Genomic DNA, 17,976 nt, shown 5'->3' on the forward strand with positions numbered 1-17,976 from the left:
AACTGTTGACAGGATTACATATTTTCTACTTTATGAAAAAATAAAGAAACACACAGAGCTAATGTATTTTTCAACTGAATGGCGATGCTACTGTGTGACTCTGTACATGTCTGTTCTGTAACCTAATGAGCTGCCTACAGGCATCATATGTGCATGATTATGCTGGCTTATAAAATGCCTTCTTTTGGATCTAGCTTGGTGAAATATATATATATATATATATATATATATATATATATATATATATATATATATATATATATATATTAGTGGTGGGCCGTTATCGGCGTTAACGCAGCGAGACTCTTATCGCGCGATAAAAAAAATATCGCCGTTAATCTATTCCCCAAGTTGGGTTGGGAGATGGCTCTATACTACAATCTATGATGACGCAATCTACCCGCGGCCGCGAGGTAAACCCGGCCAGAGAATGTCTAATAAGGGACCCGGCTGCAACGCATATTCGTCGTCATCTTAAGTAAACACGGCTGAAAGTGAAAGCTGAAACATCCATTATTTGGACTTGGTTCGGATTTAAGCCGTCCGACAAACAGCAGCAAACTATCCGAGTGTCTGGGGTAACGGTTCGGTAAGTTAACACACGACTAATCCGTTCTACCACCTCAAATTCATCGTATTCAATTCGTATTATTCTCATTCCAATAGGCCTATATCTTAGTGGTGTAACGTTAACACATAATCTCTGTCTACGCCCGATTTTAAGAATCGTTGTTGTGTTTCTTTTTAACTGAAAAGACATCAGTTAGACAATATTATAACTTTAAATTTGGGGTTTCATAAGCTCAAAGCTATAATAAACATTAGACCTACTAAGATCTCTGCAGCTAGTGTACTTAAATTTTATTTATCTGCAAAATTATGTTGTATACTTACAGTTTTGCACAATATATGTTATCAAAACTAAATATACCCTTAAAAAAAATACATTTAGCAGTTGTTTAGCAGGGTCTGTGTAACCTGTTCTGAAATGGTTTTATTATAATATACTGTATATCGTTATCGCAAGAGGCTGCAATGTATATCACAATATACATTTTAGGCCATATCGCCCATCCCTAATTGATAGCCTATAGTAGTTGATAATAATATAGGCCTATGTTGCCTACGGACGGTAACAGTACAGTAGTAAACTTTTACAGTCTATGAGTAGAACAGCTTTCTCAAGCAGTTTGTGATTCATTTTGGAAACAGGAGATGAGCCCCTGGTCTAATGCGCCACCTGGCTTGAGAAACCGTTCTTTTATAGTCATTATTTGGGTAGCACACATATTCTGAATGCCTTCGGCAGAATTCAAATGAGCCATTTTAATCTAGATTAATCTAGATTAATTTCAAAATTAATCTAGATTAATCTAGATTAATTTCAAAATTAATCTAGATTAATCTAGATTAAAAAAATTAATCTATGCCCACCTCTAATATATATATATATATATATATATATATATATATATATATATATATATATATATATATATAATTATAATCCGCTATGAGTTCCATGTGTATGAAAGTTGCATTTAATTTAGAATGCTTCGTCACGTCACGTTCGACGTACTACCTTATAGGGGTCACCCTTAGGGTCATCTTCGAGTATTGATAAAACGAGCCAATGCATACATTGGCGTGCGAGCTTTGCATCCACGCTCCTCCCCGCAGTGCGGGTATAAATACGGAAGTGGATGCACGCATCACTTGTCTTTCGCTTCAGAGCCCATCGGTCTTCATGACAGTGTCTCTGAAGAGTGTTGATTCATTCAACGAGCGAGTGTGTCGGTGCTTCATCTGGAGGTCTCTTCTGAAAGAGCAACACGGGTGCGTTTGCGTCTTTTTCAAGATGTCATTCCACCCGTGCGTTTCTGGATGCGGTCGTTCCCTGTCCCCCTCTGACGGTGACATTAGTTGCATCACGTGTTTGGGATTACAGCATGCTGAAGCGAATTTTGTGGATAGTTCATGTTCTCATTGCGAGAACATGACTATCACGGTGTTGAGATCGAGACTCGCCTTCGTCCGCAAAGGTGGAGTCCCCATTACCATCTAGGGTGCCGTGTGGGATGGATGATCAGAGGATCATAGTGATGGCTTCCCCGCCTGGTAACCAATCCCTGTGGGCCCCTCACTCTATCACACCGCAGCCGGCGCTGGTCCCTCTGTAATGAACAGACCAGCCGTTTCATTCGGGGCCACTCCAGAGGACAGGATGCCGATTGCAGCATCGGAGGGTGAGCTGGCCTCTGGAGATGATGACTCAGCTGCGTTATCTCCCTCTGGGAGTGTAACGTTGCCCGAGCCAGATCCAGAAATGTCAGCTAAGCTGAAAAGGGCCGCCAAGGCTGTCGGGCTCACGTGGAACCCTCCACCGTGTCCTGAACAGTCTCTGTTGGATGATTGGTTTCTCGGGGCAGGCCGCGCTGGTTCTCAGCCCGCTGCCCCAGTGCACTTCTTTCCCGAAGTGCATAGAGAGCTTACCAGGTCGTGGACGGCACCATTCTGCCTAAACAGCTCCTCCCCCCTCACTACCCTTGACGGAGAAGCAGTGAAGTGTTAAGAGGCTATCCCTCCAGTGGAGCGGTCTGTCACGGCACACCTGTGTCCTGTGGCCGCTGCCTCTTGGACGGGAGATCCTCGTCTCCCATCTAAGGCCTGTGAGTTCTCGTCCATCCTTACAGGCAGAGCTTACAAAGCCTGTGGGCAAGCCGCTTCCTCTTTGCATGCCATGGCGTTGCTACAGGTCTATCAGGTCAAAGTACTCATGGACATGCACGAGGGTAGCCCAGACCATACGCCCATAGGTGAGCTCCGCACCGCCACCGACCTCGCCCTCCGGGGTATGGCCGTTGCGGCTTGCACGATCGGTCTGGCGATGTCCACCTTAGTGGTCCAGGAGCGCCATCTTTGGCTCAACCTGGCCGATATGGGGGATGCAGACAAGGTTCGGTTCCTGGACTCCCCTATTTCCCAGGTTGGGCTGTTCGGAAAGGCGGTAGATAACTGTGCCCAACAGTGCTCTGCCGTCCAGGTGCAGATGGAGGCCATCCGGCACATCCTGCCCTGGCGGAAGACCCTCGGCACGGAGTCACTGGCACACAGCTGGCCACACAACACTGTGCTAAGTCAGGAAGGAGAAAGAGCAGGTCTTTCTAGTTGCCCCTTAATGGCCCAACTGGACCTAGTTCCCCCTAAACTTATGCTCCTCTCAACAGCCCTTTCTGACCCCTTCCTGAGACATCTCAGGGATGGGGCACCATTGGCACCTGCGCCAGACCTCTGGAAAATCCATGTTTGGTCCCGAAGCGAAGGTTCTAGGTGATCTACCTCAAAATGATCGTAGATACCATGACTTCTGTGAGAACACCCTCTAGAAATGAGGCTTGCTTACGACCTGAAGTGGAACCTGTTTGTTGAGTGGTGTTCTTCTCACTGAGAGGACCCCAGAGGGTGTTCAATCACTTCCGTGCTTTCTTTCCTGCAAGATGGGTCGGAGTGAGGGCTGTCTCCCTCCACCCTCAAAATGTTTGTTGCCTTTATATTAACGCACATCATGATGCAGTGGATCCAAATCCGTGGGGAAGCACAACTTGATCGTCAGGTTCCTGAGGGGAACAAGGAGACTGAATCCGCCTTGCGCCCCCTCTATACCTTCTTTGAACTTATCTTTATAGCCTAGCCTCTTTATAGCATCGGTATAGCCTATGTGTCGAGCAGGTTGCTTCCCGTGGGCTCCCTTCAAATGAAGCCAGTTTCACTGTAAGCCCAGTTCGAAGTGTCAGCTTGCTGTGCCATTCGCATCCTAAGGACCGGATACGTGAGCCATTCTTGCTCCAGTAAATTTCCTCTTTAGCCGAACCCTTTTGAGTTCCTCCACACCCTTCGGCAACGGACGTGGTGGAGTGTCCGATGCCAGGCCTAACACTCGTATGCACTGGTGGAACCTGTGTTAGGCTGGGTCCCATATGTTGTGATGCCTATGGTGATCCCATATGTGTATTATTCCACGGTACGGCTCCCTGCGGCGAGCCCGCATCTTCCCTTGGCAGAGCCTGCTCTGCCGTCACTGACCGGTTGCGTCTCCCCATTATAGGCTGGAGCCAACTCAGTGACATTTCATATCTTGTACTGCCCGGTAACGCCCAGTCTATATGTGTACCTACACATGTTACCTCACTGCGGGCTGGATGTGGCCTCCGTAGCGTCCCTCTTTCCATCGAAAGGGCACGCTTTCCCAGTGTTATCCAAGTCTAACTGAGTGGATCTTGCGGAATAGCAGTGACTTCCCAGGCCTAAGCCCTGTCCTATCTCCACCTCAATAATGCGGGGGGTCAGGAGGCTTTTGTCTAGGCACTGGAAGGTGGCAGCACTAGTGACGTTTTAATGGGGATCCCAATCAGTCAGTACGACTACGACGAACGTGACCGAACTGAAAGGGAATGTCTTGTTACGTAAGTAACCCTCGTTCCCTGAAGGAGGGAACGGAGACGTAGTCCCATCGCCACTATTGCTGGATCACCACTGACTCCGGGCTCCGCCTGGCTCCTCAGCAAAAAAAAAGGGGTGCGTGCATCCACTTCCGTATTATACCCGCGCTGCGGGGCAGAGCGTGGATGCAAAGCTTGCAAGCCAATGTATGCATTGGCTCGTTTTCTCAATACTCGAAGATGACAGGCTCCCTAAGCTTGATCCCAATCAGTCGGTACGTCCGACTACGTCTCCGTTCCCTCCTTCAGGGAACGAGGGTTACAAGCCAGTCAATGCCCTGTTTCTTGTGACTGTTTTGATGCGACTGAAAAAAGGCTGATAGGGATAGATGTACAGTGCATTCAATGGCTTGTACTGTTGTGTACTTTGATTCATAAACATATGGACCATATAAAACCTACTGTATGATGTTTGATATGAAAATTGCTGAAAAAGATGTTGCTCACAATCTACTACATGCCTTCTGTCGTCTGAATGATAGCTTAGACTTTTTTTAGCAAGTAAAAAGCCTTGGTATAATTGTAAAAACGTCCCCTTTCAGATTGTGTCTTTTTGCTGTGAAATCTTCACTGACTTTTATTTTAAGCAAATGTAAGAATAACTTTTATATTGTTACTTATATTTGAAGATGAACACTTACTGGACTGAAGCAACTTAGGTTTACTTAATTATCCATAGATAATACAATAAATTAAAATGTAAGAATCAAATATGATCCATCAGGCTTTTAAAGTTTATTATTCATCTCTCAATCACCATTGTATTGTACAGCATTATATGTTTTAAAACTACAACATTTTGATCATAATACTAAGCAATTAAATATAATCTTACTATAACATATTATTGGGAGATATAGTGACAACTTTTGCATTTTTATGTAAGTAGTTTGTTATACTGTTATAAATATCTCACTGATGTACATTACAAGCTATCGGAGATTCATCTTACTTTTTATCAATATAAATATGAGAAACTTTTTACATTGGGAAACATTTTCCCAATAACTGTGGGATAAATGTAGATGTTATGTTCATATTTCCACTTTTTTTTTTTTTTTGCTGGCTAATAAAAGTCAAGCACCAAACAAAATGTGTCATATTTAAATAAACATTTTAAGTTTTAAAGGTTTGTTACAACCGTTCACAACAAATTTACTGCAAACTGTTTGCAAGCTCATTTGCATGTGAAAACATTAATTTGTAGTAAATGTGTAGCAAAATTCTCCCCAAGAGCTTTACCAGAAGGGCTCCTGATATAAAAAAGATTCTGAGATTGTACATTTCTTTGCCTGTAAACATGATTCTGTATCAGTTTTTACTCATAAACAACATCCAGTCAGTCACACGGCTCTGGGATATCCGACTGCTGAGATCAGCATCAATATGAGACGGCAAGTCGGCATGAAACAGAATTTCCCGAAGCATAAACGAGATCTGTGCAGTTTGCAGGTTGGCTTAATCCCGACGGCACGCTCAAAGCGTTGTGTGAATTTCCACGCAGATACGGAGTGAGTCACAGCAGGTAAAAGGTGAAGTGGGACGACTAAAACATCCCGTCTAAGCACTTGACATAGACATCCGGAGCACAGCGCTGATGCCATGCCAAACGTACTCCTAAAATCTGTTTTTCATTTGTTTTGACATTTACAAAGCACTTCAAACACAAACCCCCAGTCATGGAACTTCTTCGCCCATTAAAATGCAAATTGGCACACTTAATAAATGGAGGTGAAAGTGTCAGATTGGTCCAAGCCTTGACCTTTTTCAGCAGAGAAATACATTCGTTGGTGGAACAGACAGAATGGCTACTGGCCCTGTGACAGGAACCGATGTCTTCAGACCTGCAAGAGATGGGGAGGGAAAAGGAGGCGACACAAATGCACCCTACGAAAAGAACAGAAAAGATCAAGGACGGGAGGAAAGCAAACCTTTTGACCATGTCCTTGAAATACAAGCTGCAGGAAGCTAGAACATTTTGATGGACTTCAAACTCTTTGCCTTCAACAATTATTTTCAGGTCTGTAAACTCTTTCTCTCTCCGCTGCTGGTTCAATTCCTTCAACATTTCTGTAGAACAAGAGAAAGAAGAGAAACAGTGATTTTGGTATTTTATGAGATCGAAGCACACAGCATATGATGACACAACCAATCATTGTTTGAAGAAAAACAGGAAATGATTTGTTTGTGCAAGTAAAGGGCTGGGAAAGATTTAGAGCATAGGGATAAAACCATCAAGCATGAAGGAAAAACAACAACAAAAGTGAAAAGCAAAAGGGTCAGTGCTCAGTGATTTCATTGTGAAACAAATACTGAACTTTTGTCAGTAAGATGTGCATGTCTACAACAAAATCTAATATATATATATAAATATATATATAAATAATATATAATATATAAATATGTTTGGCTTTCTTTCAGTTGTTTTCAAAAATGTTATTTTTGGGTGAACTTTTCCATTCACAGACAATGGAGCGCTTCAGTCAGGATCTGGAAAGAAAAAAAAAAGAAAGAAAAAAAAAATCATTCATGTTCTATCCTTAGAGAATTACATTTTCAAACGTAATGTAAACCTGTTTAAATAGAATTAACTTGAGCCCAGAGGCTACTGACTGATATGAAAGTCAATATTTTCATAAATAAATAAATACAAACTAAAAATCACAAAACAAATAAATATTAATTAATTAATAAAAATAAACAAATACAAATAATTATTTACATGTATTTGTTTATTTATAATAATTAAATGAATGCATAAATAAATAAATAAATAAATAAATAAATAAATAAATAAATAAATAAATACTCATGTTTAACTGCTGAATTTCTGGTAAAGGACAGCACTACCTGTAATCCTTAAAAGAGACCCATACATCAAAAAAGAGAAGAAAAAGAGAACAGTGACTGTCCACTCCCAGAAAGTATTAGAGGAATTATGCAGCCATGCACACTCAACAACATGGACATTTGTATACATTTAGAGAACAAAATGAACAACATCAAAATAATATTTAGAAATTCCTATGGATAAAATGAATGGGGAAAATAGCCAAGACCGCTGAAAAAGTGTCTATAACCAGCTGACCTAAAATAACATCTACTAAAGCAACACCACCTCTAAATGACAACAGACACTGTGAGGACGAGAAAACCTCTCGGTTACGACTGTAAACTTGGTTCCCTGAAGAGGGAAGGAGACGCTGCGTTGATTGACACTCTGGGAACGGACTGCCTGATTGTGTCGTGAAGCAGGTGTAAAATCAGTCCTAAGAAGCTGACGTCACAAACCAGGGGCCTCATTTATAACCATTGCGTATGTACAAAACAGGCCCTGAAAGAGGCATACGCCACTTCCGACGCATAAGTTGTGATTTATAAAAACAAACTTGACGGGAAAAGTTGCGTGCATGTAAACAAACTCTGACCCATGTGTACGAACGATTTGGTGACGGAGCAGTTTGGCGACTCCGATGGGGAGCTGGAGTTAAATGTCTTTTTGGTCACTTTTAGACAGAAAATTTAAAGAAAATTATACATATACACAAAGATAATACAAATATAATTTCACTCACCAAGCCTATTAGCCCGTTGGCCCATTTAGTGAAACTGACACATATATATCTAACAGCAGATGAAGTAAAACCGTAAATCTTCATTATGAGTCCTAATCAAAAATACAGTGCATGTTCACAATAAAAGTTTAAATAAATATAAGAATGATTTAAACTGTTTTTTAACTGTTTAACTCCTGATATAAACATTTAGATTAAATATGCCATTCTCATTAATGGAGTTAATCACTTAAATTACATGAAACCATTACTGAGAAGTTACAACATTTTTTATATTCAATAAATATAAACATTTGTAGTGGATGTGATGCCTTTGAACACCTTTCCTGTTGCATGCTGTGTTTTAATGTTTTAACTAAAGAGAGAATTTCTTATCATGATAACAGCAGATTGTCTGAAAAAAATATTTTCGTGCAAATAATGCACAACAAAGGCCTATCTGTTTCCATTAAAAATATAAATCAATTAAAAAAATACTATTTTAGTGGAAAAGATTGAGAAAAACTTTCTCATTTGAAATGTATTTTATACTCTTTGATTTATTTATTCAAAAACAAGGCAAGGACAGGCTAATCAAGTATTTGTATCAATGTAATGTGACGGCACATCAGTATCTCATATTTTCCTAATGTCTTCTACTCTTAAACGTGGTATCACGTGGATGAATAAGCATATGCATAGCAAATGATATGCAAAGTAAAACTAGGCGTTGTAAGCTCCATATATGGTTATTTTGGGGTGGAGATGCATGTGCGCACAATCTATCGCTGACTGGGATTTATAAAGGGAATTTTGTGCAGGTTCTGGAGAACGTACGGTTTTAGAAGTCTAGATATTTTTTGGCGTACGCCATTCTTATCTTTCAGGCGCACATACAGTTTTAGTAAGGATCCTGAGCAAAGGTTTATAAATGAGAGCCCAGGAAACTATAAAGTATGCCCAAATCTGCTTCTATATATATATATATATATATATATATATATATACACACACACACACACACACACACACACATACACACATATATATATATATATATATATATATATATATATATATATATATACACATATATATATATATATATATATATATATATATATACATATATATATATATATATATATATATATACATATATATACATATACATAAATATACATACATACATACATACATATATTATATATATATATATATATACAGTGAGGAAAATAAGTATTTGAACACCCTGCTATTTTGCTATAAGTTCTCCCACTTGGAAATCACGGAGGGGTCTGAAATTGTCATCGTAAGTGCATGTCCACTGTGAGAGACATAATCTAAATAAAAAAAATCCAGAAATCACAATATATGCTTTTTTAACTATTTATTTGTATGATACAGCTGCAAATAAGTATTTGAACACCTGTCTATCAGCTAGAATTCTGACCCTCAAAGACCTGTTAGTCTGCCTTTAAAATGTCCACCTCCACTCCATTTATTAACCTAAATTAGATGCACCTGTTTGAGGTCGTTAGCTGCATAAAGACACCTGTCCACCCCATACAATCAGTAAGAATCCAACTACTAACATGGCCAAGACCAAAGAGCTGTCCAAAGACACTAAAGACAAAATTGTACACCTCCACAAGGCTGGAAAGGGCTACGGGGAAATTGCCAAGCAGCTTGGTGAAAAAAGGTCCACTGTTGGAGCAATCATTAGAAAATGGAAGAAGCTAAACATGACTGTCAATCTCCCTCGGACTGGGGCTCCATGCAAGATCTCACCTCGTGGGGTCTCAATGATCCTAAGAAAGGTGAGAAATCAGCCCAGAACTACACAGGAGGAGCTGGTCAATGACCTGAAAAGAGCTGGGACCACCGTTTCCAAGGTTACTGTTGGTAATACACTAAGACGTCATGGTTTGAAATCATGCATGGCACGGAAGGTTCCCCTGCTTAAACCAGCACATGTCAAGGCCCGTCTTGCCAATGACCATTTGGATGATCCAGAGGAGTCATGGGAGAAAGTCATGTGGTCAGATGAGACCAAAATAGAACTTTTTGGTCATAATTCCACTAAACGTGTTTGGAGGAAGAAGAATGATGAGTACCATCCCAAGAACACCATCCCTACTGTGAAGCATGGGGGTGGTAGCATCATGCTTTGGGGGTGTTTTTCTGCACAAGGGAGAGGGCGACTGCACTGTATTAAGGAGAGGATGCCCAAATCCCCATGTATTGGGCCATGTATTGCGAGATTTTGGGGAACAACCTCCTTCCCTCAGTTAGAGCATTGAAGTTGGGTCGAGGGTGGGTCTTCCAACATGACAATGACCCGAAGCACACAGCCAGGATAACCAAGGAGTGGCTCTGTAAGAAGCATATCAAGGTTCTGGCGTGGCCTAGCCAGTCTCCAGACCTAAACCCAATAGAGAATCTTTGGAGGGAGCTCAAACTCCGTGTTTCTCAGCGACAGCCCAGAAACCTGACTGATCTAGAGAAGATCTGTGTGGAGGAGTGGGCCAAAATCCCTCCTGCAGTGTGTGCAAACCTGGTGAAAAACTACAGGAAACGTTTGACCTCTGTAATTGCAAACAAAGGCTACTGTACCAAATATTAACATTGATTTTCTCAGGTGTTCAAATACTTATTTGCAGCTGTATCATACAAATAAATAGTTAAAAAATCATACATTGTGATATCTGGATTTTTTTATTAGATTATGTCTCTCACAGTGGACATGCACCTACGATGACAATTTCAGACCCCTCCATGATTTCTAAGTGGGAGAACTTGCAAAATAGCAGGGTGTTCAAATACTTATTTTCCTCACTGTACATACACATATATATATATATATATATATATATATATATACAGTGCTATGCATAAGTTTAGACACCCATACTAAAGTTGACTAAAAAGAGGAATAAAAAATCATCTTTTGGAAACTGAACTTAATGCCTTAATTTAAAAAATTAGGAAAAATCCAACCTTTAAGGACACCAATTTTCTTTGTGAATGAATAATGTATCATAAATAAATAAATGTTCTTCCTTAAAATACAGGGTGCATAAGTTTGGACACCCCTATGTTAAATTCCCATAGAGGCAGGCAGATTTTTATTTTTAAGTATTTTTTTTTATTTTATTTTTAGGATACTATGCATCCTGATAAAGTTCCCTTGGCCTTTGGAATTAAAATAGCCCCACATCATCACATAGCCTTCACCATACCTAGAGATTGGCATGGTTTTATTTCAGTTAGCCTAATAGCTAGTTTGATTTGCAGTGAGAGATGATCTTATGGAAAGTACCCCATGCCAATCTCTAGGTATGGTGAAGGCTATGTGATGATGTGGGGCTATTTTAATTCCAAAGGCCAAGGGAACTTTATCAGGATGCATAGTATCCTAAAAATAAAATAAAAAAAAAAAAACTTAAAAATAAAAATCAGCCTGCCTCTATGGGAATTTAACATAGGGGTGTCCAAACTTATGCACCCTGTATTTTAAGGAAGAACATTTATTTATTTACAATACATTATTCATTCACAAAGAAAATTGGTGTCCTTAAAGGTTGGATTTTTCCTATTTTTTTTTAAATTAAGGCATTAAGTTCAATTCCCAAAAGATGATTTTTTATTCCTCTTTTTAGTCAACTTTAGCATGGGTGTCTAAACTTATGCATAGCACTGTATATACAGTGAGGAAAATAAGTATTTGAACACCCTGCTATTTTGCAAGTTCTCCCACTTGGAAATCATGGAGGGGTCTGAAATTGTCATCGTAGGTGCATGTCCACTGTGAGAGACATAATCTAAAAAAAAAAAATCCAGAAATCACAATATATGATTTTTTAACTATTTATCTGTATGATACAGCTGCAAATAAGTATTTGAACACCTGTCTATCAGCTAGAATTCTGACCCTCAAAGACCTGTTAGTCTGCCTTTAAAATGTCCACCTCCACTCCATTTATTAACCTAAATTAGATGCACCTGTTTGAGGTCGTTAGCTGCATAAAGACACCTGTCCACCCCATACAATCAGTAAGAATCCAACTACTAACATGGCCAAGACCAAAGAGCTGTCCAAAGACACTAGAGACAAAATTGTACACCTCCACAAGGCTGGAAAGGGCTACGGGGAAATTGCCAAGCAGCTTGGTGAAAAAAGGTCCACTGTTGGAACAATCATTAGAAAATGGAAGAAGCTAAACATGACTGTCAATCTCCCTCGGACTGGGGCTCCATGCAAGATCTCACCTCGTGGGGTCTCAATGATCCTAAGAAAGGTGAGAAATCAGCCCAGAACTACACGGGAGGAGCTGGTCAATGACCTGAAAAGAGCTGGGACCACCGTTTCCAAGGTTACTGTTGGTAATACACTAAGACATCATGGTTTGAAATCACGCATGGCACGGAAGGTTCCCCTGCTTAAACCAGCACATGTCAAGGCCCGTCTTAAGTTTGCCAATGACCATTTGGATGATCCAGAGGAGTCATGGGAGAAAGTCATGTGGTCAGATGAGACCAAAATAGAACTTTTTGGTCATAATTCCACTAAACGTGTTTGGAGGAAGAAGAATGATGAATACCATCCCAAGAACACCATCCCTACTGTGAAGCATGGGGGTGGTAGCATTATGCTTTGGGGGTGTTTTTCTGCACATGGGACAGGGCGACTGCACTGTATTAAGGAGAGGATGACCGGGGCCATGTATTGCGAGATTTTGGGGAACAACCTCCTTCCCTCAGTTAGAGGGCTGAAGATGGGTCGAGGCTGGGTCTTCCAACATGACAATGACCCGAAGCACACAGCCAGGATAACCAAGGAATGGCTCTGTAAGAAGCATATCAAGGTTCTGGCGTGGCCTAGCCAGTCTCCAGACCTAAACCCAAAAGAGAATCTTTGGAGGGAGCTCAAACTCTGTGTTTCTCAGCGACAGCCCAGAAACCTGACTGATCTAGAGAAGATCTGTGTGGAGGAGTGGGCCAAAATCCCTCCTGCAGTGTGTGCAAACCTGGTGAAAAACTACAGGAAACGTTTGACCTCTGTAATTGCAAACAAAGGCTAGTGTACCAAATATTATCATTGATTTTCTCAGGTGTTCAAATACTTATTTGCAGCTGTATCATACAAATAAATAGTTAAAAAATCATACATTGTGATTTCTGGATTTTTTTTTTTAGATTATGTCTCTCACAGTGGACATGCACCTACGATGACAATTTCAGACCCCTCCATGATTTCTAAGTGGGAGAACTTGCAAAATAGCAGGGTGTTCAAATACTTATTTTCCTCACTGTATATATATATACACATACATACATACATATATATATATATATATATATATATATATATATATATATATATATATATATATATATATACACATACAGAAGCAGATTTGGGCTCTCTCTCTCTCTCTCTCTCTCTCTCTCTCTCTCTCTCTCTCTCTCTCTCTCTATATATATATATATACACAAACATATGAGGGGCCGTACAAGCCAAAATCCATTCTTCTACTCTCACACACATACATTCTCCTTTCACATACATACATTTCTACTGTCACATACATACATTCTCCTTTCACATACATACATTTCTACTGTCACACACATACATTCTCCTTTCACATACATACATTTCTACTGTCACACACATACATTCTCCTTTCACATACAGACATTTCTACTGTCACACACATACATTCTCCTTTCACATACATACATTTCTACTGTCACACACATACATTTCTACTGTCACATACTTACATTTCTACTGTCACACACATACATTCTCCTTTCACATACATACATTTCTACTGTCACACACATACATTCTCCTTTCACATACATACATTTCTACTCTCACACACATACATTCTCCTTTCACATACATACATTTCTATACGCACACACACGCATACATTCTCCTTTCACATACATACATTTCTACTCTCACACACATACATTCTCCTTTCACATACATACATTTCTATACGCACACACACACACACACATACATTCTCCTTTCACATACATACATTTCTACTCTCTCACACACACATACATTTCTGCTCACACACACATACATTTTCCTTTCATATATACATACTGTATACACTCTCATACCCAGAAATACATATGCAAGACTTGCTCAGCTCTTCATCACAAATTTACAATGATGCTAATGCTATTCAAAGTAATCCTGTTTTCTTTTCAGTTACCGTTTTTACTTTTTGGAGTAAGTAGCAATGAACATGAAATCAGACATTTTTTTAATAATGTGCTGACCAATGTATTGACCAAATGCAAAGAGAAACAGATTATTTTGTGCATGATAGGCTGCATTGAGATCTCTGTGCTCACATTCAAACCCTATGTGGATTTCTGTCAGTCTCAAGATTTGTTGAGGATTCAAGAAATAGAGCAGCAGTATACATTGGAGTCATTATATGGATGTTTAAATGTAGTGCGGACTGCTTATGAATCCAGACAAAGAATCAGGTCTAAGAACAGTTATGTCCTGTTGCACACACAGAAGAGGCTGTTTTTCTGGTGGCACATATACTTTTTATTTCTGTCACACACTGTACAATCTGCAAATTCAACAAAGACAACAATAAATTCGTTTTGTTTCACAGCATTGAAAAAGCTGGTAGTGTGACTTCTTGTCAAAAAGTGAAACGCTCTTTCAGTAAACTCACATTACACATTTATCTGAACTGTATGGTCACAGAAAATGAAACGTGTATTCCACCAAATAAAACAATACTGACATTAACATTTCAGGGAGGCCCAATTAACATACACCAACTCTATACCTTGTATTTTCAAACCGGCTCGCGGCTCGCCAGACCTGCCTTCTGTTTCCACTATACGCCTTCCGTTTCCACTATACTTTCTCTCACACATACATACATTATTCTCTTACATACACACATTTTTTTTCAGACATACATACATTTTCTTCTTACATACATTTATTATTTATTTATGTATTATAATAAATGCACACTTTGAATACATTTGCATAAGAGTAAAATGTATGTATGTGAAAGGAGAATGTATGTGTGTGTGAGTAGAAATGTATGTATGTGAAAGGAGAATGTATGTGTGTGAGAGAGTAGAAATGTATGTATGTGAAAGGAGAATGTATGTGTGTGAGAGTAGAATAATGGATTTTGGCTTGCACGGCCTTTCATATATATATATATATATATATATATATATATATATATATATATATATATATATATATATATATATATATATATATATATATATATATATATATAATACTATTTTTGTCAAAAATAAAGTCATCAACTAAGATGTTAGCTGTTCCAATGTTGGCTATATTCAAACTAATGAATACATATGATAAAAAGTAGGCCTATAATCATTTTTTTTTAACAAAGAAAGAGTACACTTGAAATATTGTAATTGAAATTGTAATTATTGTTGTAATTGTAACCTTTTTAATAAAATAGCTAAACATATTTATAAGATAGATGTAAGCAAAATCTTAAATGGTCAATATAAGTCTTCTTCTAAATATATCTTTTGTCCTTGCATTGTGGCTCAGTCAGTGTCACACCTGAATGAATGGCTCATTATGCATAATGGGTGGGACATTAGCCGCGTTTCCACTGTCGGGCCAGGGCCGGGCCGTGCTAGTGCGTGCCAGGGCCAGTCGCGTTTCCACTGTCACTTCCGGGGCTTGATCGGGGCTTACTCGGGGCCAACGGCCAGGATTTCTGGCCCGTCGAATACCTTGGGCCAAAGTGGGCCAGCTCGGGCTAGAGGAGTGGTCACCAACAGAGGAGGAGTTTACCGTTGGGAGACGGCAGCGCCGGATGATTCTGTCAGCATTAAAGATTAAAAAATAAAATAATTTAAAATCGCGTTCATGTTTGAATGCCTTCTGTTTGTGATGCAAAAGACTATGCGCGCTAGCCGTTACCATAGTAAACATAGTAAACGCTTGAAGATACGCATAGTAAAAAAAACAACAGCGAACGCTTCAAGAAATCAGACCAATATTAAAGGCTATCACAGTCATGTTTTTATTTTATCTGTCATAGCGTACGCCTCGTCTCTTTAAACCGGACTATCAAAAAATAAAGTAACTTTTTTTTTCGGGAGCTTCCTCTGTTTCTCTGACTGAAAATATCTGTATGGGAGTCGAGAGAGTGCTAAAGCTCCTCAGGTCGTATGGCATATATTTGTAGAAATTATCATTTTTTCTAAATGTGATGTAAATATGTCCTGTAACTGAGTTACCAGATAGGCTAAAGAAACAGACGCGACTGAAAAAGTAAGTGTGTCCTCTTTCTTTTGTGAAATAGACCTAACGGTAATTTATTTCTGAGTGACTAATGTGCAATTTTTACACAAATTAATTCATTATGATCAATGTATCACTTTTTATTGTAAACCTGTGGTAAAACATCGATGCTTGGGTTTTAAATATTCAAGTAGCTGCTAAACAAACAAACAAAAAAAAGCTAGCAAACGGCCGCTTTTATCGTGTTTGTTTTCAACGCTGTTTCCAGTGATTTCTGATTAGTTTTCTGATAAAACTTCCATTTGTTGGTGAAATGATGGGTTAGTGTGACGTTGTCCCAGAGAGGCGTGTTACGGGTGTGTTTTAGTGAAGCGCTGTGGAGCTTCTGGCCCGACAGTGGAAACGCATGCCCGGTGCTATTGGCCCGAGGCCATTAGCCCGGCACGGCCCGTTTAAAGCCCTGGCCCGGCCCTGGCCCGACAGTGGAAACGCGGCTATTGTATTCTCAGGTGTAAACTACTCCCCCTTTACGACCCCCACGCATATTGGCTTTCCAAGCAAAACCTGTTTTACACAATTTAAATCAATGTATTGTTTTATGTGAACAATAAAGCAAGACTATTTTCACATAATTTTGAAGCCAGAACTCGAAGCAACAACATCCATTAGTCAAAAGTCTTATTGACACATATTTAGTATGAGTTTTGTGGTCTTATTTCAGCAACTTTCATTTTTATTTTTTCCAATAACCACGCATAAACATTATTCTCTTAAAAATACAAACATCTACACTCATGTTTCTCACACATTATGGTAGCCCTGTTTGTGCTATATAGAGTGAATTTACACCTTTGTCATTATCATGTTTATAAATAACTGAAAAAAGCACAAATGTCAGGGCATGTCAAAACATCACAAGGGCCCCAAAAACACCTTAGACCCCAGAGGGTTAAATCTCATTGAAAACATTCAGTGGAATTTGAAGAGAGCAGTGGACAACATGAAAACCAAAGATTATGAGTAATCTGGAAGTTTTTTTCAAGCGAGGAATGGGCCAAGATTGCAGTAGAGAGGTTACAGAAGCTTCTAAACACTTACAGGTAAGCATTTACTGGATGTTATAAGGAAAACATTCTGAGAATAGTGCATTTATGTAAGTTAGGATAGCAAGGTGTCTGAATAAATTTAGGTTTGACTGTATATATGTATGGGATAAAACACTTCTGGGTAAACATTACAACATGGTCTTTTTAAGTCCAAGATTAGTCCAAAACTTCCTCATGTCCAGGAAATTATGCTCATCAAATAGTAATTAAATGGTGTGTATGTGCATGAGTCATATCTGACATGCTTTATGTATAATTAATCATCTCTGAACCCAATGCAAAATGACTTTATGTTCTGGAATAACTTCAGCAACTCCCAAAGCCCCTTAAACAGCAAAACGCTGTGATTGTGACAGGTATTCATGACTAATAAGAACAGACCACAAACAACAGCCGATGTACGAGGAGACACAGTTATGTGCAACAAAGCATATAGCGCTTCTGAAAATAAACTTTCAAAGTCACTTCTGCATTTCATGTGCTTGCTTCCATGCAATAATTTGAATAAT

At 39.3% G+C, this 17,976-nt stretch overlaps 1 protein-coding gene across 1 annotated transcript in view; it reads right to left on the minus strand.

Annotated features, from left to right (window-relative positions):
• The window catches only part of LOC308679861 (kelch-like protein 29), a 263,473-nt gene that overhangs the window by 153,640 nt on the left and 91,857 nt on the right, over nt 1–17,976 (minus strand). Inside the window, exon 6 of the mRNA XM_081347670.1 lies at nt 6,431–6,569. Within this exon, the coding sequence (XP_081203796.1) occupies nt 6,431–6,569 (139 nt within the window). The remainder of the gene's footprint in view (nt 1–6,430; nt 6,570–17,976) is intronic.

Source organism: Scardinius erythrophthalmus (assembly GCF_964197995.2).
Source record: "Scardinius erythrophthalmus genome assembly, chromosome: 19".
In the NCBI taxonomy this organism is placed as follows: Eukaryota; Metazoa; Chordata; class Actinopteri; order Cypriniformes; family Leuciscidae; genus Scardinius; species Scardinius erythrophthalmus.